This window comes from Entelurus aequoreus, linkage group LG09 (assembly GCF_033978785.1).
Source record: "Entelurus aequoreus isolate RoL-2023_Sb linkage group LG09, RoL_Eaeq_v1.1, whole genome shotgun sequence".
Lineage (NCBI taxonomy): Eukaryota > Metazoa > Chordata > Actinopteri > Syngnathiformes > Syngnathidae > Entelurus > Entelurus aequoreus.
This window is the reverse complement of record NC_084739.1, coordinates 15,639,397-15,663,821: the sequence shown is the minus strand read 5'-3', so window position 1 is coordinate 15,663,821 and position 24,425 is coordinate 15,639,397. Positions and strand designations below refer to the sequence as shown.

Here is a 24,425-nt window from a genome sequence, read left to right as displayed (position 1 = left end):
ATGTCGTCCTGTGTGCTGTAGTTTATCGACCACCCAAGTACCACAAAGACTTCATAAATGACTTTTCTGAATTTCTGGCCGAAATTCTGCCCAAATATGATCGTGTTCTTATTGTTGGTGACTTTAATATTCACACCTGCTGCCCAGACGAACCTCTATCCAGGAGCTTCCTGAATGTCATTGACTCTTTTAATTTTATACAGTCTGTGTTTGGTTCCACACATGAACGTGGGCATACGCTAGACCTCGTATTGTCTCATGGTTTTAATGTTGACAATGTCGTTGTTGGTGATGCTGTGTTTTCTGATCACAGTCCTGTTATGTTTCATTTAAGTTTGGACCCTGATGTGAAACCACTTGCCGTGCGTCATGGGCGTGTTATTAGGTCTGACACCGCAGCCACCTTCTCCCCTTTATTCACTGTCTCCATGCAGAGTATATCACACTCTGCAGACACTGAACAATTGATGTGCTCTTTTCTTTCTACATGTTCTGAGGTTCTGGATAGTATAGCGCCCCTCAAAGCTATACGTCCAAAGCCAAAACAGGAGCCTTGGCTCAATGAAACCACACGCACAGCTCGGCGTGAGTGGCGAAGGGCGGAGCGCAAGTGGAAAGGGGATCACTTGGAGGTTTCTTATCAAATTTTAAAAGAAAACTGTCAGAACTATCAAAGTGTGGTTAAAGCTGAGAAAACAAAATATCTGTCAGACTTAATTTTAAATAGTGTCAGCAAGCCACGTGTTCTTTTTAATACTATTAGTTATGTTCTTAATCCGAATCCAGCCACTTTACTGGAGATGACAAGTGAAACTTGTGAAAAATTTCTCTCCTTTTTTAACGATAAGGTTGCTTTTATTCGGGCAAATCTTTCTCGCTCTCCATTGAGTTTTAATGTGGCCACTCAGTGCTTGGCTGTGTTTAGTCACTTTGAGCCTGTGTCCATGCCTGAGCTTACAGGAATAGTCCACAAACTGAAACCCTCGTCCTGTCCCACAGACCCAGTCCCCCCTCGCTTTTTTAAAGAAATCTGGGGCACTATTGACTTGTCTGTTAGGGACATCATCAACAGCAGCTTGATTTCTGGCTGGGTCCCCTCTTTTTGTAAAAGAGCTGTTGTCGAGCCTTTGATTAAAAAAACAGGTCTAGATCCGACATGTTTGTCAAATTATCGGCCCATTTCCAAATTACCTTTTGTGTCAAAAATTCTGGAGAAATGTGTTTTAGCGCAGCTGCAGCCTTTTTTAGATGAAAATAGCACTTTAGATCCATTTCAGTCTGGATACAAGGCTTTGCACAGTACTGAATCTGCACTTTTAAAGGTTTTTAATGACTTGCTTTTAATGTCTGATTCTGGTAGCTCTGCCATTTTAGTGCTTTTAGATCTTACAGCTGCCTTTGACACAGTCGACCACACAATTCTTTTAGACCGCCTGAGAGACTGTGTGGGTGTCAGGGGGACTGCATTAGAGTGGTTCAGATCCTACCTGTCAGAGAGGTCCTTCTCTGTCAGGCTGGGGGACGCCACCTCTTCTTCTGCTCCGCTTTACTGTGGTGTCCCCCAGGGATCCATTCTAGGCCCCATCCTGTTTTCCTTGTACATTCTCCCTCTTGGAGAGATTTTTAAGAAACATGGAGTGTCTTATCACTTTTATGCAGATGACTGCCAAATGTATATGCCAATTTCAAAAGGCCACGGCCCCCTGACACCCCTTCTCAACTGTCTATGTGATGTCAAGGCTTGGTTAGCCCAGAATTTTTTAATAATGAATGAGGGAAAAACGGAAATTTCAGTTTTTGGTCCGGCCCTCACTGACTTGGGACCATTGCAAAATCATGTGCGTCCCAAAGTCACCAGCCTTGGCGTCACTATAGACAGCGATTTTAAATTTGACAAACAAGTCAATGGCGTTTTAAAATCGTGTTTTTATCATCTTCGTCTTTTAGCAAAGGTAAAACCATTTTTATCTTTTAACCTTTTTGAACAAGTCGTGCATGCTTTTATTTCAAGTCGCCTAGACTACTGCAATGCACTTTATGCTGGCATTAGCCAAAAAGCTCTCTCCCGGTTGCAGTTAGTCCAGAACGCGGCAGCACGACTTTTAACAGGGGCCAGGAAACGTGAGCATATAACCCCAATTCTTCGGAGTTTGCACTGGCTCCCTGTTCATTTTAGAATTGATTTTAAATCCTTGCTGTTTGTTTTTAAAGCTTTACATGGACTGGCACCTCAGTATATCTCGGACCTCATCCAAATTTACACTCCTGCGCGCGCTCTGAGGTCCGAGAGCCAGCTCCAGCTCGTGGTGCCCAGGACGAGACTTAAAACCAGGGGAGACAGGGCCTTCTCTGTGGTCGGCCCTAAACTCTGGAACACTCTGCCCCTCCATGTTCAAACTGCTCCCACAGTGGAGTGTTTTAAGTCTCGTCTAAAGACCCACTTTTATTCTTTGGCTTTTAACACTACGTGAGTTGTGTGGTCTTCTGTCCTCTGTTGTCCTGTGTGGTTAGGGTCAGGGTTATAAATTTTTATGTCTATTTTACTGTTTTAATTGGTTTCACCCTTTAAGATCGTTTTTAATCATATTTATTTTTTATATTGTCTCTGTATTGGTTTTCTATTCATTTATTCTTTGTTTTTATTCAGTCATTGGTGTAGCATAATATTGTTTTTAATATTGTTTTTAATATAGTTTTTAATATTGTTTTTAATATTGTTTTTAACATGGCTGTGCAGCACTTTGGAAACATTCTTGTTGTGTAAATGTGCTATATAAATAAAGTGGATTGGATTGGATTGGATAAACAGCAATAATTTCAGTGTTTCCCATAAACTGCCAAGATACCTGTGGCGGTGGGGGCGTGGCTATGGGCGTGGTCACCATGACATCGAGTAATTTGCATAATTTACTACAATGATATGATTTTCTCTAAAAAGGCTCAAAAAATGTATACTTACTAATTAATAATAACAGTTTTGTTTTAAACGTCCATCCATCCATCCATTTTACAATATAATTACAACACTTTATGTACATATTTATATACACATTTGAACAATAAGTTATTCACTGAAATATATTTATTAATTGTGGTTCTTACAAAAAATATATCTTACAAAATATAAAAACTGAAATGTCTCTTAAAGCTCTGCCCCTTTAATTAGTGCATACTAAATAATTTAACTTTAGCCTACTACTACAACCATATTATTTACCAGCAACATAAAGTGAAACAGAAGCAGAGGTGTCCTGCCACAGTCAGTAACAAATAAACAGAAAACAGTAGTGGTCAAATACAAATAAGGCAACAAGAGAAGTATCCTACACTTCTCTTTTGTAAAGTAAATCTGAACAGCCTATATGGGCATATACATCAACTATATGATTTGCCTGAGAAGCTGGACAGGACAAAAAAAAAAAAAAGATAATTTTTTTTAAAATTTTTTATTTGGGGCGGACGTAATTCTTTCGTGGCGGGCCGCCACAAATAAATGAATGTGTGGGAAACACTGCATTTAATTCGGGCCGGTAAAAAAATTTATTGCATAAACTTTGTAATTGTGAAAAATATAGACGATTGTCAAACAAATGTGTTTTGTTAAACCACTAACGGTAACATAAGCTAGCCGGTGGTGTTTGTTATATTTTTGCAACAGCACCTTTAATTTTACGTTGTTTTATGTGATAAATGGCATCTAAGTGGCAAGTTACAGTGTAAACTGTACATAAAAAGTGGCTTAAGTGCACAACAGAGCTTCTTAAAGTTGCAAATTCTGTCAAAGCAACTTCTCTTGGCATTAAAGTTAAGACACAAAAAAGGATGAGTATGTCCACATTTGAGACGTATTTAAAATTGTTGATAACAAGTGTAGGAAGAACACTCTGATGTACCTCCCTCCTGGCCTCGTTCTCTTTGTTTTCTTTGGACTTGCGGCATGATCCTTTGGGCTTGATGTGGCTGGCCGCGTTGGCAACAAAGGCGCTGTTCACATCCCACTCGGGCTCCTGCGGGCCACAGCAAACCAGAGGCAGGATGATATCAGTATGTATCGTCGCGGTTTAGGACTATACAACCGGTGAATGAGGCCCGCACCTCTTCAGCTGTTGTGGTCCTCTGATGCGCACTGGAGGGAGAAGTAGCAAGCTTGTATGAGGCAGCAGATTTTGCATGCTTTGTCTCCTGCTCTTGCACGTGTGTCTCTCCTACTGCAATAACTTCCGCTTCCGATTCACTCTCATCCAAGTCAGACTCGGCTCCTCCATCTTCATCACCCTGATGAATGTAGAGGACCATGTTATTATCCGCGAGCGCAGCAAAAGCCGGTGTAAGAAGAGAGCCACTGACGTTGACCTGCTCAGCACTTTCGCTTTGATTTACTTGCTTCTGCTTATTACGTTTTCGACGGCGCTGAAAAAAGATATAAAAAGGTTGTCAACTCTGGAAAAAGCATGACTTGCTTTCTCAGCATCAAAATATTTACATTTCTCTTTAAGTTTTAAAATCAGCAACATTCATGTATTCACCTTCTTCTTTGCTTTGCGTCGCTCTGCTCTCTGTCTGGCCTTCTCAACCTCACTTAGATCCTCCTCACATTGTAATGCATCCTACACACACACACACACACACACACACAAAGTCACAGTGGCACTTTGAACCTCTGACCCTATACTTCTGACTGTGTCCTGTCAGCGTGACACGGTTTGTTTACCTGTGACAAAGGGCCATCATCACTTGGGTCATGGTGGGCAGCACCACAGTCCATCAGTTCTTCCTGCGGCTGCTGCACAGGTGGACCTAAGTTAGAAAGAAGTCATCTGTCATTTTTAGCTGTATTCATACATCTGTTGGTCATTTCAAAAACAGTTGTCTACATTTAAAAATTTGCTTTTTTTAAAAAAAAAAAAAAGAAAGGTGGAAATCTTTGGGCCCCTCATGATTCGATTCAGAATCGATTCTAGAATCAACAAGACATTTGTAATATATTACTTGGTATATAAATTATAATACAACATTTTCAAAACATGTTAAAGGTTACAAAGACATATACGTGCAGTGTTAGCTTAAAAAACTGCTTTTTAAAATATTTACAGTAATCACAGAATATTTATCAATCTAATAAATTAAAATAGAGCAACCCCAACTCCAACTCAATCCCAGCTATACAATATATTGGATATAAGTTTTCAAAGCAATTGAGAGGACATACTAATACAATACTTATTAAATACAATACAAACAGCATCAATATTAATAATAAAATCCATAATTGTATAATAATAATTGTTTGTTTTTAATGCAAAAAATTATTCTTAAAAAAATAATTCGCAAAAAATATATATATATATATATATATATATATATATATATATATATATATATATATATATATATATATATATATATATATATATATATATATATATTTAGCTTTTTTTACATTTGTAATCTATTTAAAAAAATGTATAAATAGACTTAAAATCGGAATAAATAAAAATGGCAAATTGGATGTGGATCAATTTTTTTGAGCACCCTCAATATTTTTGCCCATGAAAACACATTTAAAGACTGCCAATCACATTCAGTAACACCGTAGCAACAAGTGCTGCTAATGCTAGCCGCCGACTGCTTAGCAACTATATGAGTAGAGTGTTTTATTGTAACATGTTTTAGTAAAGAGGTGGTTAACCCTTTTTGCAAACACTCAGAGCCTGATCTACTAAAGATGTATATAACACGTACAAACTTGATAACACACGCAAAACTGATCTACTAAACTTGTGTCTATCAAGTGAGGAAAATAAGAGCGCAATCCATTTAAAATGTCTGTCTTCATGAATATGCAGAACATAAAGTACTATCTATCTATCTATATGCAGATCACCTCTTTTCTCAATGTCGTGTGTGTAACTGCCAGTTTGCACGTGGATTTAAGACATGCTAAATAAAGATGCAAAATAGTGCCCGCAGAACAGTTTGAGCCTTGGTAAATACCGTTGTGCGTACCCGATACTGTGGACTTTCTGATAATCAGTGCTACAAAGACAGATGATGTACAGTAAAACCTTTGTCCTACGTGTGTGCTACCATGCACTGGAACAGGTAACCCACAGTACGGTCCATACTTCGGTTTTTGGGCTACGGTTTTCGGTTCTGTTTCGGTAAGTTTTTGAGTGTGAAGACAACATTTTTCTGTTTTCTTTCTTGTCATCAAAAATTGCATATTGTAGTAAACAAAGGATCAGTGTACTGAATACATAAGACGTTTCTTTCATAAATATATATCATAACCGTTACTAAACACATGGTGAATGAAGCAGCATGGCTCAAGTGGTTGGCCCCCAACCCGATGGTTGCGAGTTCGACCCCCCTGTGAACACGTCAAAGTATCCTTGAGCAAGATACTGAAGCACCAGTTACTCCTGATGCTGCGTCATCAGTAGGGGTATGTGTAAGTAGCAGAGGTGTGGACTCGAGTCACATGACTTGGACTCGAGTCAGACTCGAGTCATGAATTTGATGACTTTAGACTCAACTTGACAAAACGTAAAGAGACTTGCAACTCGACTTAGACTTTAACATCAATGACTTGTGACTTCACTTGGACTTGAGCCTTTTGACTTGACAAGACTTGCTACTTTCCCCAAAACCCAAAGATTAAAAAGTTATTCAGGAGCACGTATCTTTCATTTTGTACGTGTGTCTATCAGCGTGTGTGCTCTCAGTACAACAGCCAATCAAATTAGATCTACGTTGTTTTCATCCCACTGCATTCATCCAATCAAATTGCAGGAAAACCAACGAAGAAGAGTTGTCAAACAACGCGGCAGTGAGAAAAAATTATGCCAAAGTTGGTTTCGTTCGGGTATAAAAACTACGACTTGGTCAACAAAAAACGAATTGCGGTATGCAAAACATGCAGTTCAAATATCACAGACGGAGAGGCAACAACTTCCAACTTCTTTCGACATTTGAAGATGCATAAAGAAGGGTAAGTTTTGAATGTAAGCTAACGTTTATTGGCTAAGTAACAAGACTTATTTGCTGTGTAGTTCAATCAGTGAGGCTGTAAACTCACTGCTAACGTTATAACCATAGACATCTTATAAGTAGACGCAGCATCGAGCGCTACTGCCTACTGGCGCTGACGAGACGCGGGGCCGCCATCTTGGAGTGGTGATCCGCTTCACTCAGTGCAATTCATTTGGCAGGAGCAATGAACTGTCAGCGCATTTAATTCATTTTACCTCACTGAATACCACTGATTTTCACACATTTTTTTGTCATACGTGCAGCTATGATAAAGGACACAAGTTTTGGCGTGTTTTATTATTCATAGTTTGCTTAACAGTAATAGAATATTCTTATATGCTATAAGTGACCAGACATCCGAGATCAAAACTGGGAATATAATCCCAGAGAAGGGGGGAAAAACGGTCAGCTATTTATAAATTGAAGAAACAATATGATTAGGTTATATATACATGTGTATATACTACATAAACAATGTATGAATACATTAGATATCTATATATCTTAGGGACCTATATACTGTATCTCTGTTGCTGCAGCAGCAGAGAGTTTATTCTGTCTTGACACTTTGTATTGATATTTTGTATTACATTCTTCCCTTAAATGATCATGTTTACAGTGATTGTTTTATATTTATTTTTTATGTACGTCGCTTTGGATAAAATACTGCCAAATACTTAAACATAAACATATATAAACACCTGAAAGTCTTAATATCAGCTAAAACCACCAATCTGTTTCCCTTGATTCAGAATAAAACCAAATTCTGTCTTGCAATCTTTATCTTCATCATTTATTTCAACTTTATGTTATTCAAGTATGACATTTTTAAATTTAATTAATTTCATTGACAAGCAATTATATTATGGTCATACTCTTGTTTGCTAGCGGCTACGATTTCAGTACTATTGAAGATCTTTGCTCCTTCTCAACTCTGTGGTAATATTCTTTTCACAAAATACAACCAATAGTACGTTAATGTTAAATCTTACTTATGAAAAGTAATCCCCCGATTCCTATTTTAAACAGTCCGCTCATTTGAGCAGGAAAACGCTGAACACCAGCCCGGCATCTTTGTTTTCTACCTGTCAACTGTCAGTTTAGGCTGTTCGCCGGCTCCTCATCACCACTTCAAGATGGCGGCCGAATTTCTCGCGTCACAGCAGCCAATGCTGCGTCTACTTATAAGATGTCTATGGCTGGCACCTACACTTTGAGGATTTTATCAGCGAACCAGGTTTTGCTCTTTAATTGTGATGAGACTGAAAAAGATGCCACAGCGGACTACCTCATAGTTAGTCATGTGTCTGGTCAGCAAAAGCTATTTAAATCACCTGACCAGACACGTCACAGCAACATCACGTGACAACCTCTGAGGAAAGCCACAGTTGGGGACGGCGTGGCGCGGTTGGAAGTGTGGCCGTGCCAGCAACCTGAGGGTTCCTGGTTCAATCCCCACCTTGTACCAACCTCGTCACGTCCATTGCGTCCTAGAGCAAGACACTTCACCCTTGCTCCTGATTGTTCGTGGTTAGCGCCTTGCATGGCAGCTCCCACCATCAGTGTGTGAATGTGTGTGTGAATGGGTGAATGTGGAAAAAATGTCAAAGCGCTTTGAGTACCTTGAAGGTAGAAAAGCGCTATACAAGTATAACCCATTTACCATTTGTAGCCGAAACCGTTAAATACGAAAATAAACACTCAGCTCTGGCAATAAGATTAACAAATAAAAAAAAAACATTATTCAAATTAGAATTTTGCTAAGAGTAAGATGCAGTGTCATTTAAAACCAAATTTTTTTTTGATCAAATAAAAGAAAAATGTGTTTTATATTGTGCTTTTATATTGTATATTGGCCTTTTATACTAGATGTAATTTCTGATATTTTAACTGTGTTGTGAAGCACTTTGTGAATTTTTGCTATACAAATAAATGTAAGTTACTCACTTAATTACCTACTTACTTGAATTATCTCTGTTATTTGTATTAAATTGGTTCTTTAAAAAGTAAGGGGGAAAAAAAATCAGAAAAAATTGTAAATTGAATTTTTTGTGGAAAAAATCTGAGATTCTATTTTTAGGCCATATCGCCCAGGCCTACTTCAAGGTATGGCCACAATGAAAATGCCATGGCGGTGCACCACATTCAGTTACATTAAGGGCAAATCCTGGTACTACAAATCATGCGTCAGGATGACAACGTTGACACATTTACAGTTCCACCAAACTGGATAATTGGGTTGAGTTGAGTGTTGTGAACAGGCCCGGCCCTAACCAATCTGGCGCCCTAGGCAAGATTTTAGGTGGCGCCCCCCCCCACATCGGCAGTGAAGTGTATATACTCACAAGAAACCGAATAGCTTTGTCTTTGACCTTTTTTTTACTTAAAGAAAGCAAATTAACAATCAGAATAGTTAACAAGATAAAAAAAAATATGGATAAATAAATGAATACAAAAAATAAAAAATGAATATATGAAATACAATATTTTTTACATACATAAACACAAAATAAAACGTGTCAACAAGTTGCATAAAATAAATTTAAAATACAATATAAATAAGGCACTGCCCAAAACAAGATATCAAACCAGTATGACTTTAACAACTATATTACAAAAAAAGGGGATCCTACAGAGTTCTCTATTTGTGCTTTTTAATTTTGCATTAACTAGAATGACTTACAAATGACTGTACACCAGGGAGAACTGTAATTACCTAACGTTACATTATTATTTTCCATAACAATTTTTCCCCCTCCACAATATTAACCCGACGTTAAAACAGAACTAGCTGTTTATTGATTAGCAATTGCCGAATCATGTAACAGTAGCTTAATGCTAAAAAGGCAGGTTACTATCACATTCTGTAACAGACAAATAATTTCATGTAGGCTAACGTTACCTACCTGCTACCTCTGTCTTTTTCTCGTTTCTCCCCTTCTTTTCTCCCCTGGGCACCTGACAGTTTTGGCCGTTTTGACATCTTGTGTTGATTTTTTTTATGTGGTGACGTCCAAAAAGAGTCATGATACGGGAAGGGAGGGGGCGCACCGTGTCGGGGGAGGGGGGGCGTAATGTTGTAACAAATAATATTTCTATTAAATAGGCTTTACTTTGCATTTTAATTAACGTGGGATTATTTTATGTATTTAGAAATAATAGTACCAACTTTTTTTTTTTTTTTCCTCCAACATTTGTGGCACTGGCGTGGCGCCCCCTGATGGACGGCGCCCTTAGCATTTGCCTATACGGCCTATGCCACGGGCCGGCCCTGGTTGTGAAGGCTGTCAAATTGACTGTCTCATTTATGATTCAACCCTATGATTAGTGTTGGGCATGGAGCATCAATGGGAATTTTTTTTAAACCGTTGATTTCTATGCTCAGTCTACCGACTGGAAGAATTAGCTACTACAGAGGTGGACAAGCAGCTAACTGTTTATTTCTATACACGGTGTGGAACCAACCCTCTGAGTCAATACTCCTACTACAGTTTATGAATGTGTAGATGAAAATCGGTATGATATTATTGCTATTATTTTTTGGAGTCCAACTACTGATGTCATGACAATACATAATAATATTGGTACCTTGTATTTGTTGTATATTTCAACATTGTAATTTAAATGTAAACTTTTAAATACCAAGTTAAATAAAACAAACAAAAAAATATATATATACACTTCCCATAAGCAAAATGTTGTACTTGAATAAAAAAAATCACAACCAAAATCAATAAAATAGATTAAGTCAGGGGGTGGGGGACCCTCAAATATACAAAACCAAAACAATAAATACAATGGCTAAAAAAGTAATGTTAACCAAATTGATCACGGTTATTATTATTGTGTTATTGTTGAATGTGCTCAAAAAGTAATTACACACACACTTAAATTGTATTAACCAAGTTGTTTTTTTAATAACTAAATTAATAGACACAATACACTTTATTGGCAGACAGCAACATCAAATATTGTTGTGGCTGCATAAGAGCCATATTATTTGTATTTGTGTGTTTAAATACGTTCATCTTTTATTTTAAATTGTAAAGGGTGATCAGTTGTTTCACTTCCGATTTGTGACGTCAAGTGAGTTCACTTCCTGTTGAACGGAGTTCTTGTCCGTCTGTTTCAACTTGACAAGTATGATGTAGTAACAGACATGTTCATAACAATATGTAATATGTGCAATATTTATCGTATTTTGGTCATTTTAAGCAATACCTGACATTCCTCAACACATTTATTTCCGTTTCTATAGCACCACACTTTCGACTTCCGGCAACAAATTGGTGTACCTCACTTCCAAACAAACAAACGTGTGTTCTAATCATGGCAGACTTGGTAACAGGAAACAATGACTATTTTGGTACAAATGAGGATTCACGACCTTATCTTTTTGAAGCTGAATATACGGAGGATGAACTACTGGTTTTAGAAGCGAGCATGAAGAGAGCGTGAGACGTTGTAGCAGACGGAAGCCGACAGAGTGAGGTCAGCGTGACTTTGACGCTGTAAATGTGGAACTTGGAGCCAAGCTATGCCATAAATGGAGTGCTTACACAAAATCAACTGGAAAAAACGTCCCTGGCCAGCTGGACTAAACAAATAACTGTCAAATCGAGTAAGCTACTATAATATTGATCATATCATGCTTGTTAGTAAAACTACAGTACATACGCTGTCGAGCTAGCTGTGTACAAACAAAACATGAAATGTGGGCTAATACTTTACAGACACTGTAATATCATTGTTCATCTTTTTGGTCATTACGGATTAGTATCCTACCGCATTGTGTTGTGCATTACAAACTCAAAAGCTGTTCCTCAGTGTTCGCTCTTACAATAACAATGTCACTACAGCTTGGTTATTGTACAGGTTACGGAACGTAAATGAAGTAATGTTTGCTGTTTATGGGTGCATTTTCAAAGGGTTTTAGAGTCAGAATGGATTGCTCCCATTAGCTGCATTGCTCACCACCTAAAACGAGCCGATTATTATGAATTATAATGCAACAAAAAAAAAACGTTTGTCTTTTTGTCTCTCATAAGGATTGTTTGTCAGCGATAGAATAACAGATTTGTTTTTAAATGTGTGCAAAACAAGTTTTCCACTTTTTTTAAAGAAAATATATGCATGATGATGTCAAATTGACCCCACCACGCCCCTAGCCATGACCCTACCGCCACAACTATATTGGCTATTTATGGGAAACCCTAGACTATGCTATCTCAAGGATTAGGGTGGACTCTAAGATACTGCACGCCAGCTGAGTAGACACTTGGCGTGTGTCACTGTTGGGCTTGATTAGATCTGCATGACATGTCAAGAAAATGGCCACCTACACAGCAAATACGTAATCATTTCTCAAACAAGTTTAATTACTCCGACCTTTGATGTCTAAATAGCATGTGAGTCATAGTCTTTGGAAGGCAGAAGAAAAAAAACATGCATGTAGTCTTAGAACATTTGCACTCGTCGAACCCCAGCAGTGTTTAGTTCAGAGAAGCTTTCTGACTTTGACACTCCTGAAGCTGATTTAGGCCCAATGAGAGACATATGATATATAAAGACAATAAAAACAGAATAACGAGTGAGTTATCAGATTTCTATTTTTTGTGTGGATCAAATATAACTACCAGGTGTAAAAAAAAAAAAAAAAGGTCTCACACAAATATTTAATATCTCATACAGCATGCATTCGCTGTGGTTTTGTTTACACAAGCTTTTTGCAAGGCTCTTCCAGCTGTCGTACGCTGTAATGTATTGCCTCATTTACAGTGATGTTTTTTATATATATATATATATATATATATATATATATATATATATATATATATATATATATATATATATATATATATATATATATATATATATATATATACATACATATACATATACCAGTGATGTGCTGTGAACTATACACCAGGTTAGGCATGGATACTTTTGAGTTTTTCTTCTTCTTTTTTTTACTTAAATTCACATGTGCAGCTCAAATCATTGTTGATTTAAGTTGTACATTAGAATAACAGGGAAAAGAAGGGAGTTATTCACTTTCATAAAAACGTTATCATAATGATATTATGATATGATAAATGGGTCCGAAAAGTATTTGATAAAGTTGTTATGAAATACTTTTTGGTCCCATTTGCTTTTAACAAAATAAATCAAGTATTGTGAGTGTATCTTACCTTTCTGTATTTGTATCTGAAGCAGCAGTAGCTATCCTCCGTAAAAACGTACTTTGTATGATCACATTAATTGTGTCTAAAAGGTCCAGTTTAGAGGAGTATTTAATATTGGATACAGTATATATAGTCCTCCATATTGGCAGACACATTCCATCCATCCATCCATCTTCTTCCGCTTATCCGAGGTCGGGTCGCGGGGGAAGCAGCCTAAGCAGGGAAACCCAGTATTTCCTCTCCCCAGCCACTTCGTCCAGCTCCTCCAGGGGGATCCCGAGGCCAGATGAAGCCATCAGGACCACATTATCTGCAAAAAGCAGAGGCCTAATGCTGCAGCCACCAAACCGGATCCCCTCAACGCGTTGACTGCGCCTAGAAATTCTGTCCATAAAAGTTATGAACAGAATCGGTGACAAAGGGCAGCCTTGGCGGAGTCCAACCCTCACTGGAAACGGGTCCAACTTACTACCGGCAATGCGGACCAAGCTCTGACACTGATCGTACAGGGAGCGAACCGCCACAATCAGACAGTCCGATACCCCATACTCTCTGAGCACTCCCCACAGGACTTCCCGAGGGACACGGTCGAATGCCTTCTCCAAGTCCACAAAGCACACGTAGACTGGTTGGGCAAACTCCCATGCACCCTCAAGGACCCTGCCGAGAGTATAGAGCTGGTCCACAGTTCCACGACCAGGACGAAAACCACACTGTTCCTCCTGAATCCGAGGTTCGACTATCCGGCGTAACCTCCTCTCCAGTACACCTGAATAAACCTTCCCGGGAAGGCTGAGGAGTGTGATTCCACGATAGTTGGAACACACCCTCCAGTTCCCCTTCTTAAAGACAGGAACCACCACCCCGGTCTGCCAATCCAGAGGTACTGCCCCCGATGTCCACGCGATACTGCAGAGTCTTGTCAACCAAGACAGCCCCACAGCATCCAGAGCCTTAAGGAACTCCGGGCAGATCTCATCCACCCCCGGGGCCTTGCCACCGAGGAGCTTTTTAACTACCTCAGCAACCTCAGCCCCAGAAATGGGAGAGCCCACCACAGATTCCCCAGGCACTGCTTCCTCACAGGAAGACGTGTTGGTGGGATTGAGGAGATTTTCTAAGTATTCCCTCCATCAATCCACAACATCCGCAGTCGAGGTCAGCAGAACACCATCCGCACCATACACGGTGTTGACAGTGCACCGCTTCCGCTTCCCCTTCCTGAGGCGGCGGATGGTGGTCCAGAATCGCGTCGAAGTCGTCCGGAAGTCGTTTTCCATGGCTTCCCCGAACTCCTCCCATGTTCGAGTTTTTGCCTCCGCGACCACTGAAGCTGCACACTGCTTGGCCTGTCGGTACCCGTCCACTGCCTCCGGAGTCCTATGAGCCAAAAGAACCCGATAGGACTCCTTCTTCAGCTTGACAGCATCCCTCACCGGCGGTGTCCATCAACGGGTTCTAGGATTACCGCCACGACAGGCACCAACTACCTTGCGGCCACAGCTCCAATCAGCCACCTCGACAATAGAAGTGCGGAACATGGTCCACTCGGACTCAATGTCCAGCACCTCTCTCGTGACATGTTCAAAGTTCTTCCGGAGGTGGGAATTGAAACTCTCTCTGACAGGAGACTCTGCCAGACGTTCCCAGCAGACTCTCACAATGCGTTTGGGCCTGCCAGGTCTGTCCGGCATCCTCCCACACCATCGCAGCCAACTCACCACCAGGTGGTGATCGCTAGAAAGCTCCACCCCTCTCTTCACCAGAGTGTCCAAAACACGAGGCCACAAATCCGATGACACAACTACAAAGTCGATAATGGATCTGCGGCCTAGGGTGTCCTGGTGCCAAGTGCACATGTGGACACCCTTATGTTTAAACATGGTGTTCGTTATGGACAATCTGTAACGAGCACAAAAGTCCAATAACAAAACACCACTCGGGTTCAGATCCGGGCGGCCATTCTTCCCAATCACGCCTCTCCAGGTTTCACTGTCGTTGCCAACATGAGCGTTGAAGTCCCCCAGTAGGACAAGGGAATCACCCGGGGGAGCACTTTCCAGTACTTCCTCGAGTGTATCCAAAAAGGGTGGGTACTCCGAACTGCTGTTTGGTGCGTAAGCACAAACACCTTTTTTTTCACACACCAATACCCCATCAAGTCATAAAAATGTCACAAAAGAAAACACATTTTTATGCATACAGTATGTAAAAGTGTTCAGTTATAAACATTCACTTTCTTCTTTCCTTCATGAATCTAAACTTTACCGCTGCAGGTATTTTTTTCTATATTTTTATTGTAATATTTTCAGAATCTATTTTTGGCCAAAGAAAGACAAATTAAACAATCTGAAGTTGTGTTTTTTGGGGGGGTTTTAATGCCATGATTTTAATAGTCCGGCTTGCGTGTGCACAGATTTTCCTCCATGCGGCCCCTGAGCTAAAATGAGTTTGACAACCTGATCTAGGGGAAACCCTGTCCTTATAGGAGAGGACATTTTCCAAGGAGTTTACAATCCTCATTTAAACCCACAATTACAATTTCATCATGCCATAGGAATTAATATTTTCATAACATGAAGTACCGAAGAGTTAAGAAATGGCCTGATTGTTCTTTTTCCGCATCCTCACCCAAGTTAGGGAACCCCCTCCAACCTGAGTTGCGAGCCATCACGGAGATGGAAGCTTTTCAATCTCAACTCAAAATATATTTGTTTAAATTGGCTTTTAACAAACAAGTGCCATAAGTATTTATTATTACTCTTTTAATATGTGCGGTTTTACTTGTTTTTAACTTATTTGTCCTGTAAAGCACTTGTGCACCATTGTGATGTTGTAAGGTGCTACACAAATGAACCTTGATTGATTAATTGATTGATTGATGTTTTATAGAAATTAACTAAAAACTACATTTTCAATTTGCAAATATGCAAGTTTACAGAAAATGTACAGTAACAAGACTGTAACATGATACAAAATCAACTCACTTTGTTTGAAACCAGTTTAAATTTGGTTGAACATAATTATAACTTATTATTACTCACTGCTGAGTTACTCCTTTTAAAATACTGCCAACAAAAGCTTTATTTGCAAGCATCCATAAGCAAACTTGTAACTGTCAGTATATTTTTTAAGCTTAGCCTAAGTTCTAAGCTTTTCCTGGACCCCGGTTTGAAAATTCCTGGGCTAAAGCAGCATTTGAAGGGCAGCTCTGGATGTAAATCGAGATACTGGATACAAACATTATACTCTAAAACCTGTTCTCATCATTTTTTCAGCTGTGTAACTAGTGTGGAAGAACACAGGGTGTAGTGCAAACTGCACCCTCGCTCGTAAACGTACTGTTTAATGAAACAGGCAGTGTAAATCAAAAGTGAGTATGATTATATTACACAGCTGTTGTATTGAAAGCATTAGATTGTGCAAGTGTAATATGTCAGCGTCTGCTGACATATTACATTTTAAATCAAACCATGAAGACATGGCGGAGATATTCATAAAACAATATTTGCTTCAATCCAAACCTGCTCCAAACGAGCCATTTGGAATTTGAGAGGACAGCGGTGAGTGACAAGGCTGAACGCCAAACAAATTCCTTTGTACGGAAAGCATTTTAATTCAATATTATTAGTAAATGTAAAAAATATAGACATTTTAAAAATATGTGTTTTGTTAAACCACTAATGGTAATATAAGCTTGCCGGTGGTGGTGTTATATTTTGGTTTTGAAAAATAAATTAATAAAATAGTAACTTTGAGCAAGTTGCAAACCACCCCATTAAGAAATGACATTCACCAACCTAAACTTGTATACCCCACTGCTGTGTGAGCAACTAAGCAATTCCACTGTGTACATCCAACCTACAGGCTGTGCTCACTTAGTACAGAGTTATCTCAAAGTAATATGACACAAAAGTGTCTACGACAGGAAGTGAACCTGCATGATGTCACGTAAACCGCATATGCAAACCACTTTTTGCCTTGATCACTAAAAAAAACACTAAAACCTTTACAAATGAAAACACTCAAATGTTTTTTAAGTAGCCAGAACAAGTACAGTATTAATGTTTTTTCAGCCAATAAAGTAGGGATCTGTGACCAAAAAGTACCATGGTTATCATTACGATCTCTGTATTGTAAAGTTTCTTCGAAAAATATTTCAACACAAAAAAAAAATCTCTGAATCAAGTTTTATCTTGAAAAATAACTGAAAAACGAGTTTGCCATTGTAGTCTGCGCTGCAGTCAATGAGCTCGTACATACACATACATATTTTGCTGTTGCCATTTCTAATACACTCAAAGTTCTACATAACGCGGTCGTTTCGGTCTATAAAATACTGATCGCATTATTCCCGAGATCGTGCTATATAGAAATTCGAGGTGGGGGAAATAATAGATTTTTAGATGCATCACAATTTGGACATGGACGATTAGAGAATCGATTAGTAGAAGTCAATAATCTATTTATTTATTGTATAATTCAATACGTGTGGGAATTACTAACTGTTTCTTATTCCAAATGAATTTGGGTTTTTTAAGTTGAAATTGATAAACGCTTATTTAGTGAAACGAAAAAAAATGTAAAACTGCATTAATATACATATATTAAAGATGCATCAATAATCTATTTTTAATTGAATCGTAGCTCCTGAATTGTAATTGTAATCGAATTGTAAGGTGCCCAAAGATTCCCACGTCTACTAGAAATATATATATATTTTTTTTTTTACCCTTTTCTTTTCGAAAAATGTATGCGCGTAGCTCGACTGCCTGAGACTATGTCTACACTAAGCCGGATAACTCCTTAAACAAATAGTTTTTTAGCCTAAGCCTCGTTTCAGCCACACTTAATCACCATTTAAGGTTCCCCTCCTCGGACAATTTTTTACACGGGTAAGTGCACCGTGTATTTCTTGAATCTCCGGCTCTTAGCTTTGTATGGACTCATTGATCGTTTACAAACTGAGTTCGGAGAGGAAGTGACGCCAGTGACATCAGAAAGAATGCGCCACAGCCAGCTTCATAACAACCTGTTCGGTAACTCGGCGGCAACCACTAGAAAGATGGAGGCGAGTCATCCAGATATGACAGTGTTTCTCCTTCTTGTACATGTACAGACGCTTTTGGAAATCACACATCAATACCTTAAGAGAAGGAAACAAATGGGTGATTGCAGCTATTTCAGATACAACACATCTCAGACGGCTACATAGCAATGTTGAGCAACAGTTTTGGCTAAGGCTTGGAAGAACGGCAGTCTGGTGGGATATGTTTTTCAACGAGTGTGTTGTGCCAGAGGAATGGCAAGAAAACTTTCGAATGTCCAGGTCAGCTGTGATTCTACTTAGTGAAAAACTTTGTCCATTTGTCGAAGGGGAGAATATGAGAATGCAGGCTACCGTGGACAAGGGAAGACTACGAAAAATAGCGAATGCATTTGGACTGGCAAAGCAGACTATCAGTTATTGTCCGCGATGTATGTCGAGCGATTACTCAACGTCTAGTTTTGTACCACGTAACTATTGTGAAGCCATGAAGTGGTTGCGGCCATCAAGTACGACCGCCAATTTCAGCCTCCAAGCACAGTGTCCTGTTGTTGGTTGTTGTAAAATGTTCTTTATCACATTGTGTACTTTCACACGTCCATTAAAGATATGATTCATGTATGATGGCTCAGGTGTGATTCACTACAATAGTCTAACAGCTGCTGATGGTGAGGCAATCAAGGTTTACTGTTAAAAGAAATGTGGCAATAGTCTACATTGAAACACAGGGTAAGGATACAATTCCAGGTCAGAGGTGACTACGACGCGCACATTTTTTCGCGCATGCGTACTCGGTCGCGTTGCGCCGGTGGACGGAGGGGGCAGGGGTCTTAACAATGCCAGGGTGGCATTGTTGTGTGTGGACACGGACAAGGTTAGGTGGGATTCACCCTGGATAACCTTATCCGGCTTAGTGTTGAAGAGGCCTAAACCTGCTTGGTGGAGAGTGTACCAAGTGACGTGACGTGACGTGAATGGTGGATTGTGCTCCTATGTCACAGAATGGGGTGGCCACTGTCCACCAGTAGGTTTGGACTGAGTTGATATTTTTTATTTTATTTTTTTGTAATTTCTAAGATTTACTCTGTAAGTTTGTAAATACGCTGTAATTTGGTGAAAAGCAACGCAACTGACTTTGGCAGGAAAAAAATTGACAAAACTTCGGGGTACACAGATTGATTGCGTTGTGTAGAATATCGTGTTATATCAGACTGCACTGTATCGAACTTTGAATGTACCAAGTAGCGTATAGTTTGAACTTTTATCTGTCAGTAGACTCGCTATGGAAGCGCTAAAAATTACAACATGGATGACGGGGAGAAGACGCTGTCGAAGTCGAGGCACGTAAATAAGACCGTGGTACAAAATACAGTACACCAAAAAAATATATACAGGACGTGCACGGCAAAAAGTGTACTTGAAGAAAAAGCAAGGCCAGCAACACTTGTGTCCTTCTAATAATTTGTATACAAACTGCGCAGGCACTACAAAACACAGACCGGTTTCAAAAATGTCTTTGTCAGTGTGCCCGAAAATGTCTTCTTCAGTGTGCCCACGAAAGCGCCTGTATATCATAATCTATGCAAAATTTTGACCAAAGAACCACCATTGTGTTTTATGTAGATCACAAGGAAGTGTTTTAAATGTAGAAAAAATATTATGGCCCCTTTAAAGTACAACAATTAGCCAAGAGACAGCTCTTATCTCAAAACACTTTTAAGTAGGGGCATTCTTAACTTGAGGTACGACTCTATAGACATTTTAAAAATATATGTGTTCTGTTAAACCACTAATAGTAACATAACCTAGTTCTTGTTCTGAAAAATGTAACTTTAGGCAAGTAAGTTGCAAGCAGCCCCTTTAACTCGAGTTAACTTGGCGTTACGCCTGATTTGTATGGTTTTATGCATCAATGAATGTTAACAATAAAATTGGTTAACTTGTTTGCCTTTTTTAAAAATCGGTGTACATTAACAATGGTTAACTATTTTTTTACACTTGTTTGACTTGCATTCAGCCTGTTTTAATGGATTTGTGTAATCGTGTTTACATTAAGAGTGGTTCACTTATGTGGCAGTTAAGGTCATACTTGCCAACCCCGATTTTTCCGGGAGACTCCCGAATTTCAGTGCCCCTCCCGAAAATCTCCCGGGGCAACCATTCTCCCGATTTTCACCCGGACAACAATATTAAGGGCGTGCCGTGATGGCACTGCCTTTAGCGTCCGCTTTTTCATCATACAAACAGCTTGCCGGCCCAGTCACATGTTGTATGCGGCTTCTGCATACACACGAAAGTGACTGCAAGACATACTTGATCAACAGCCATACAGGTCACACTGAGGGTGCCCGTATAAACAACTTTAACACTGTTACAAATATGCGCCACACTGTGAACCCACACCAAACAAGAATGACAAACATTTCGGGAGAACATCCGCACCGTAACACAACATAAACACAACAGGACCAATACCCAGAATCCCTTGCATCCCTAACTCGGGCTACAATATACACCCCCGCTACCACCAAACCCCGCCCCCCCCCAATCTCCCAAATTCGAAGGTCTCAAGGTTGGAAAGTATGGTTAAGGTTACTATGTTTTCCTTTACTTCAGAGTATATAGTAGAGGTAAACTGATACACATAGGTTTATCATCAGTGGATAAAGTGTTTTATTATTAGTTAAGTCTTCAAAAACTAGTGACGCCCCTTCTTCCTAACTTTAAATCGAGGGTCTTTGAACGCATCACAGTTATGACAAGCGAAACTTGTCATAACTTTTTACTATGCTGCCAATTAGTTAGATTTATTATGTTTTTACTATTTTTCTATCACCTAATCTTTGTTCCAAAATGTTTTTTCGTTTAATTGTAGTGTTGTCGTTCAATTTTTTTTATTTGAACAATGTAACTTTAGGCAAGTAAGTTGCAAACAGCCCCTTTAACTCGAGTTAACTTGGCGTTACGCCTGATTTGCATGGTTTTATGCATCAATGAATGTTAACAATAAAATTGGTTAACTTGTTTACCTTTTTTTTTTTTTTTTTTTTTTTAAATCGGTGTACATTATTTTTTTACACTTGTTTGACTTGCATTAAGCAGGTTTTAATGGATTTGTGTAATCATGTTTGCATTAAGAGTGGTTCACTTATGTGGCAGTTAAGATTAAGGTTACTATGTTTTCCTTTACTTCAGAGTATACAGTAGACATAAACTGATACACATAGGTTTATCATCAGTGGATAGTGTGTTTTATTATTAGTTAAGTCTTTAAAAACTAGTGACGCCTCTTCTTTCTAACTTTAATCGAGGGTCTTTGAACGCATCACAGTTATGACAAGTGAAACTTTTTACTATGCTGCCAGTTACAGTTAGATTTATTATGTTTTTACTATTCTTCTATCGCCTCATCTTCGTTCCAAAATGTGTTTTCCTTTAATTGTAGTGTTGTCGTTCTATTTTTTTTATAGAAAAATGTAACTTTAGGCAAGTAAGTTGCAAACAGCCTCTTTAACTCGAGTTAACTTGGCGTTACGCCTGATTTGTATGGTTTTATGCATCAATGAATGTTAACAACAAAATTGGTTACCTTGTTTGCCTTTTTAAAAAAACGGTGTACATTAACAGTTAACTATTTTTTACACTTGTTTGACTTGCAACCCTGCCCCCACCCCCCCAATCTCCCAAATTTGAAGGTCTCAAGGTTGGCAAGTATGGTTAAGGTTACTATGTTTTCCTTTACTTCAGAGTATATAGTAGAGGTAAACTGATACACATAGGTTTATCATCCGTGGATAACGTGTTTTATTATTAGTTAAGTCTTTAAAAACTAGTGACGCCTCTTCTTTCTAACTTTAAATTGAGGGTCTTTGAACGCATCAGTTATGACAAGTCAAACTTGTCATAACTTTTTACTATGCTGCCAGTTAGATTTATTATGTTTTTACTGTTTTTCTATCACCTAATCTTTGTTCCAAAATGTGTTTTCGTTTAATTGTAGTGTTGTCGTTCTATTTTTTTATTTGAACAATATAACTTTAGGCAAGTAAGTTGCAAACAGCCCCTTTAACTCGAGTTAACTTGGCGTTACGCCTGATTTGCATGGTTTTATGCATCAATGAATGTTAACAATAAAATTGGTTAACTCGTTTGCCTTTTTTTAAAATCGGTGTACATTAACAGTGGTTAACTATTTTTTTTTACACTTGTTTGACTTGCATTCAGCCTGTTTTAATGGATTTGTGTAATCATGTTTACATTAAGAGTGGTTCACTTATGTGGCAGTTAAGGTTAAGGTTACTATGTTTTTCTTTACTTCAGAGTATACAGTAGAGATAAACTGATACACATAGGTTTATCATCAGTGGATAATGTGTTTTATTATTAGTTAAGTCTTTAACTAGTGACACCTCTTCTTTCTAACTTTAATCGAGGGTCTTTGAACGCATCACAGTTATGACAAGTGAAACTTTTTACTATGCTGCCACAGTTACAGTTAGATTTATTATGTTTTTACTATTCTTCTACCGCCTCATCTTCGTTCCAAAATGTGTTTTCCTTTAATTGTAGTGTTGTCGTTCAATTTTTTTTATAGAAAAATGTAACTTTAGGCAAGTAAGTTGCAAACAGCCTTTTTAACTCGAGTTAACTTGGCGTCACGCCTGATTTGTATGGTTTTATGCATCAATGAATGTTAACAACAAAATTGGTTACCTTGTTTGCCTTTTTAAAAAAAACGGTGTACATTAACAGTTAACTATTTTTTTACACTTGTTTGACTTGCAACCCTGCCCCCCCCCAATCTCCCAAATTTGAAGGTCTCAAGGTTGGCAAGTATGGTTAAGGTTACTATGTTTTCCTTTACTTCAGAGTATATAGTAGAGGTAAACTGATACACATAGGTTTATCATCCGTGGATAACGTGTTTTATTATTAGTTAAGTCTTTAAAAACTAGTGACGCCTCTTCTTTCTAACTTTAAATCGAGGGTCTTTGAACGCATCAGTTATGACAAGTGAAATTTGTCATAACTTTTTACTATGCTGCCACAGTTAGTTAGATTTATTATGTTTTTACTATTTTTCTATCACCTAATCTTTGTTCCAAAATGTGTTTTCGTTTAATTGGAGTGTTGTCGTTCTATTTTTTTATTTGAACAATATAACTTTAGGCAAGTAAGTTGCAAACAGCCCCTTTAACTCGAGTTAACTTGGCGTTACGCCTGATTTGCATAGTTTTATGCGTCAATGAATGTTAACAATAAAATTGGTTAACTCGTTTGTCTTTTTTTAAAATCGGTGTACATTAACAGTGGTTAACTATTTTTTTTTACACTTGTTTGACTTGCATTCAGCCTGTTTTAATGGATTTGTGTAATCATGTTTACATTAAGAGTGGTTCACTTATGTGGCAGTTAAGGTTAAGGTTACTATGTTTTTCTTTACTTCAGAGTATACAGTAGAGATAAACTGATACACATAGGTTTATCATCAGTGGATAATGTGTTTTATTATTAGTTAAGTCTTTAACTAGTGACACCTCTTCTTTCTAACTTTAATCGAGGGTCTTTGAACGCATCACAGTTACTTTTTACTATGCTGCCATAGTTTGTTAGATGTATTATGGTTTTATTATTCTTTTAATCGCATCATCTTTGTTCCAAAATGTGTTTTCGTTTAATTGTAGTGTTGTCTTTCTATTTTTTCTATTTGAACAATGTAACTTTAGGCAAGTAAGTTGCAAGCAGCCCCTTTAACTCGAGTTAACGTGGCGTTACACCTGATTTGTATGGTTTTATGCATCAATGAATGTTAACAATAAAATTGGTTAACTTGTTTGCCTTTTTTAAAAATCGGTGTACATTAACAATGGTTAACTATTTTTTTACACTTGTTTGACTTGCATTCAGCCTGTTTTAATGGATTTGTGTAATCATGTTTACATTATGATTCCCGGGCGCAGCGCCGCTGCTGCCCACTGCTCCCCAAGGGGATGGGACAAATGCAGAGGACAAATTTCACCACATCTAGTGTGTGTGTGACAATCATTGGTACTTTAATCTTAAATTAAGAGTGGTTCACTTATGTGGCAGTTAAGGTCATACTTGCCAACCCCGATTTTTCCGGGAGACTCCCGAATTTCAGTGCCCCTCCCGAAAATCTC

At 38.5% G+C, this 24,425-nt stretch overlaps 1 protein-coding gene across 3 annotated transcripts in view; it reads right to left on the bottom strand.

Moving 5' to 3' along the window:
* Positions 1-24,425, bottom strand: part of zgc:123010 (uncharacterized protein LOC641500 homolog) — a 57,317-nt gene that overhangs the window by 26,716 nt on the left and 6,176 nt on the right. For 2 of the 3 annotated variants that reach the window (XM_062058179.1, XM_062058180.1), the window contains exons 2-6: positions 4,712-4,797; positions 4,527-4,607; positions 4,348-4,410; positions 4,096-4,275; positions 3,894-4,007 (exon numbers count right to left, since the gene is read on the bottom strand). In XM_062058179.1, the coding sequence (XP_061914163.1) occupies positions 3,894-4,007; positions 4,096-4,275; positions 4,348-4,410; positions 4,527-4,607; positions 4,712-4,797 (524 nt within the window). The remainder of the gene's footprint in view (positions 1-3,893; positions 4,008-4,095; positions 4,276-4,347; positions 4,411-4,526; positions 4,608-4,711; positions 4,798-24,425) is intronic. The other variant, XM_062058181.1, reaches the window with a different exon arrangement.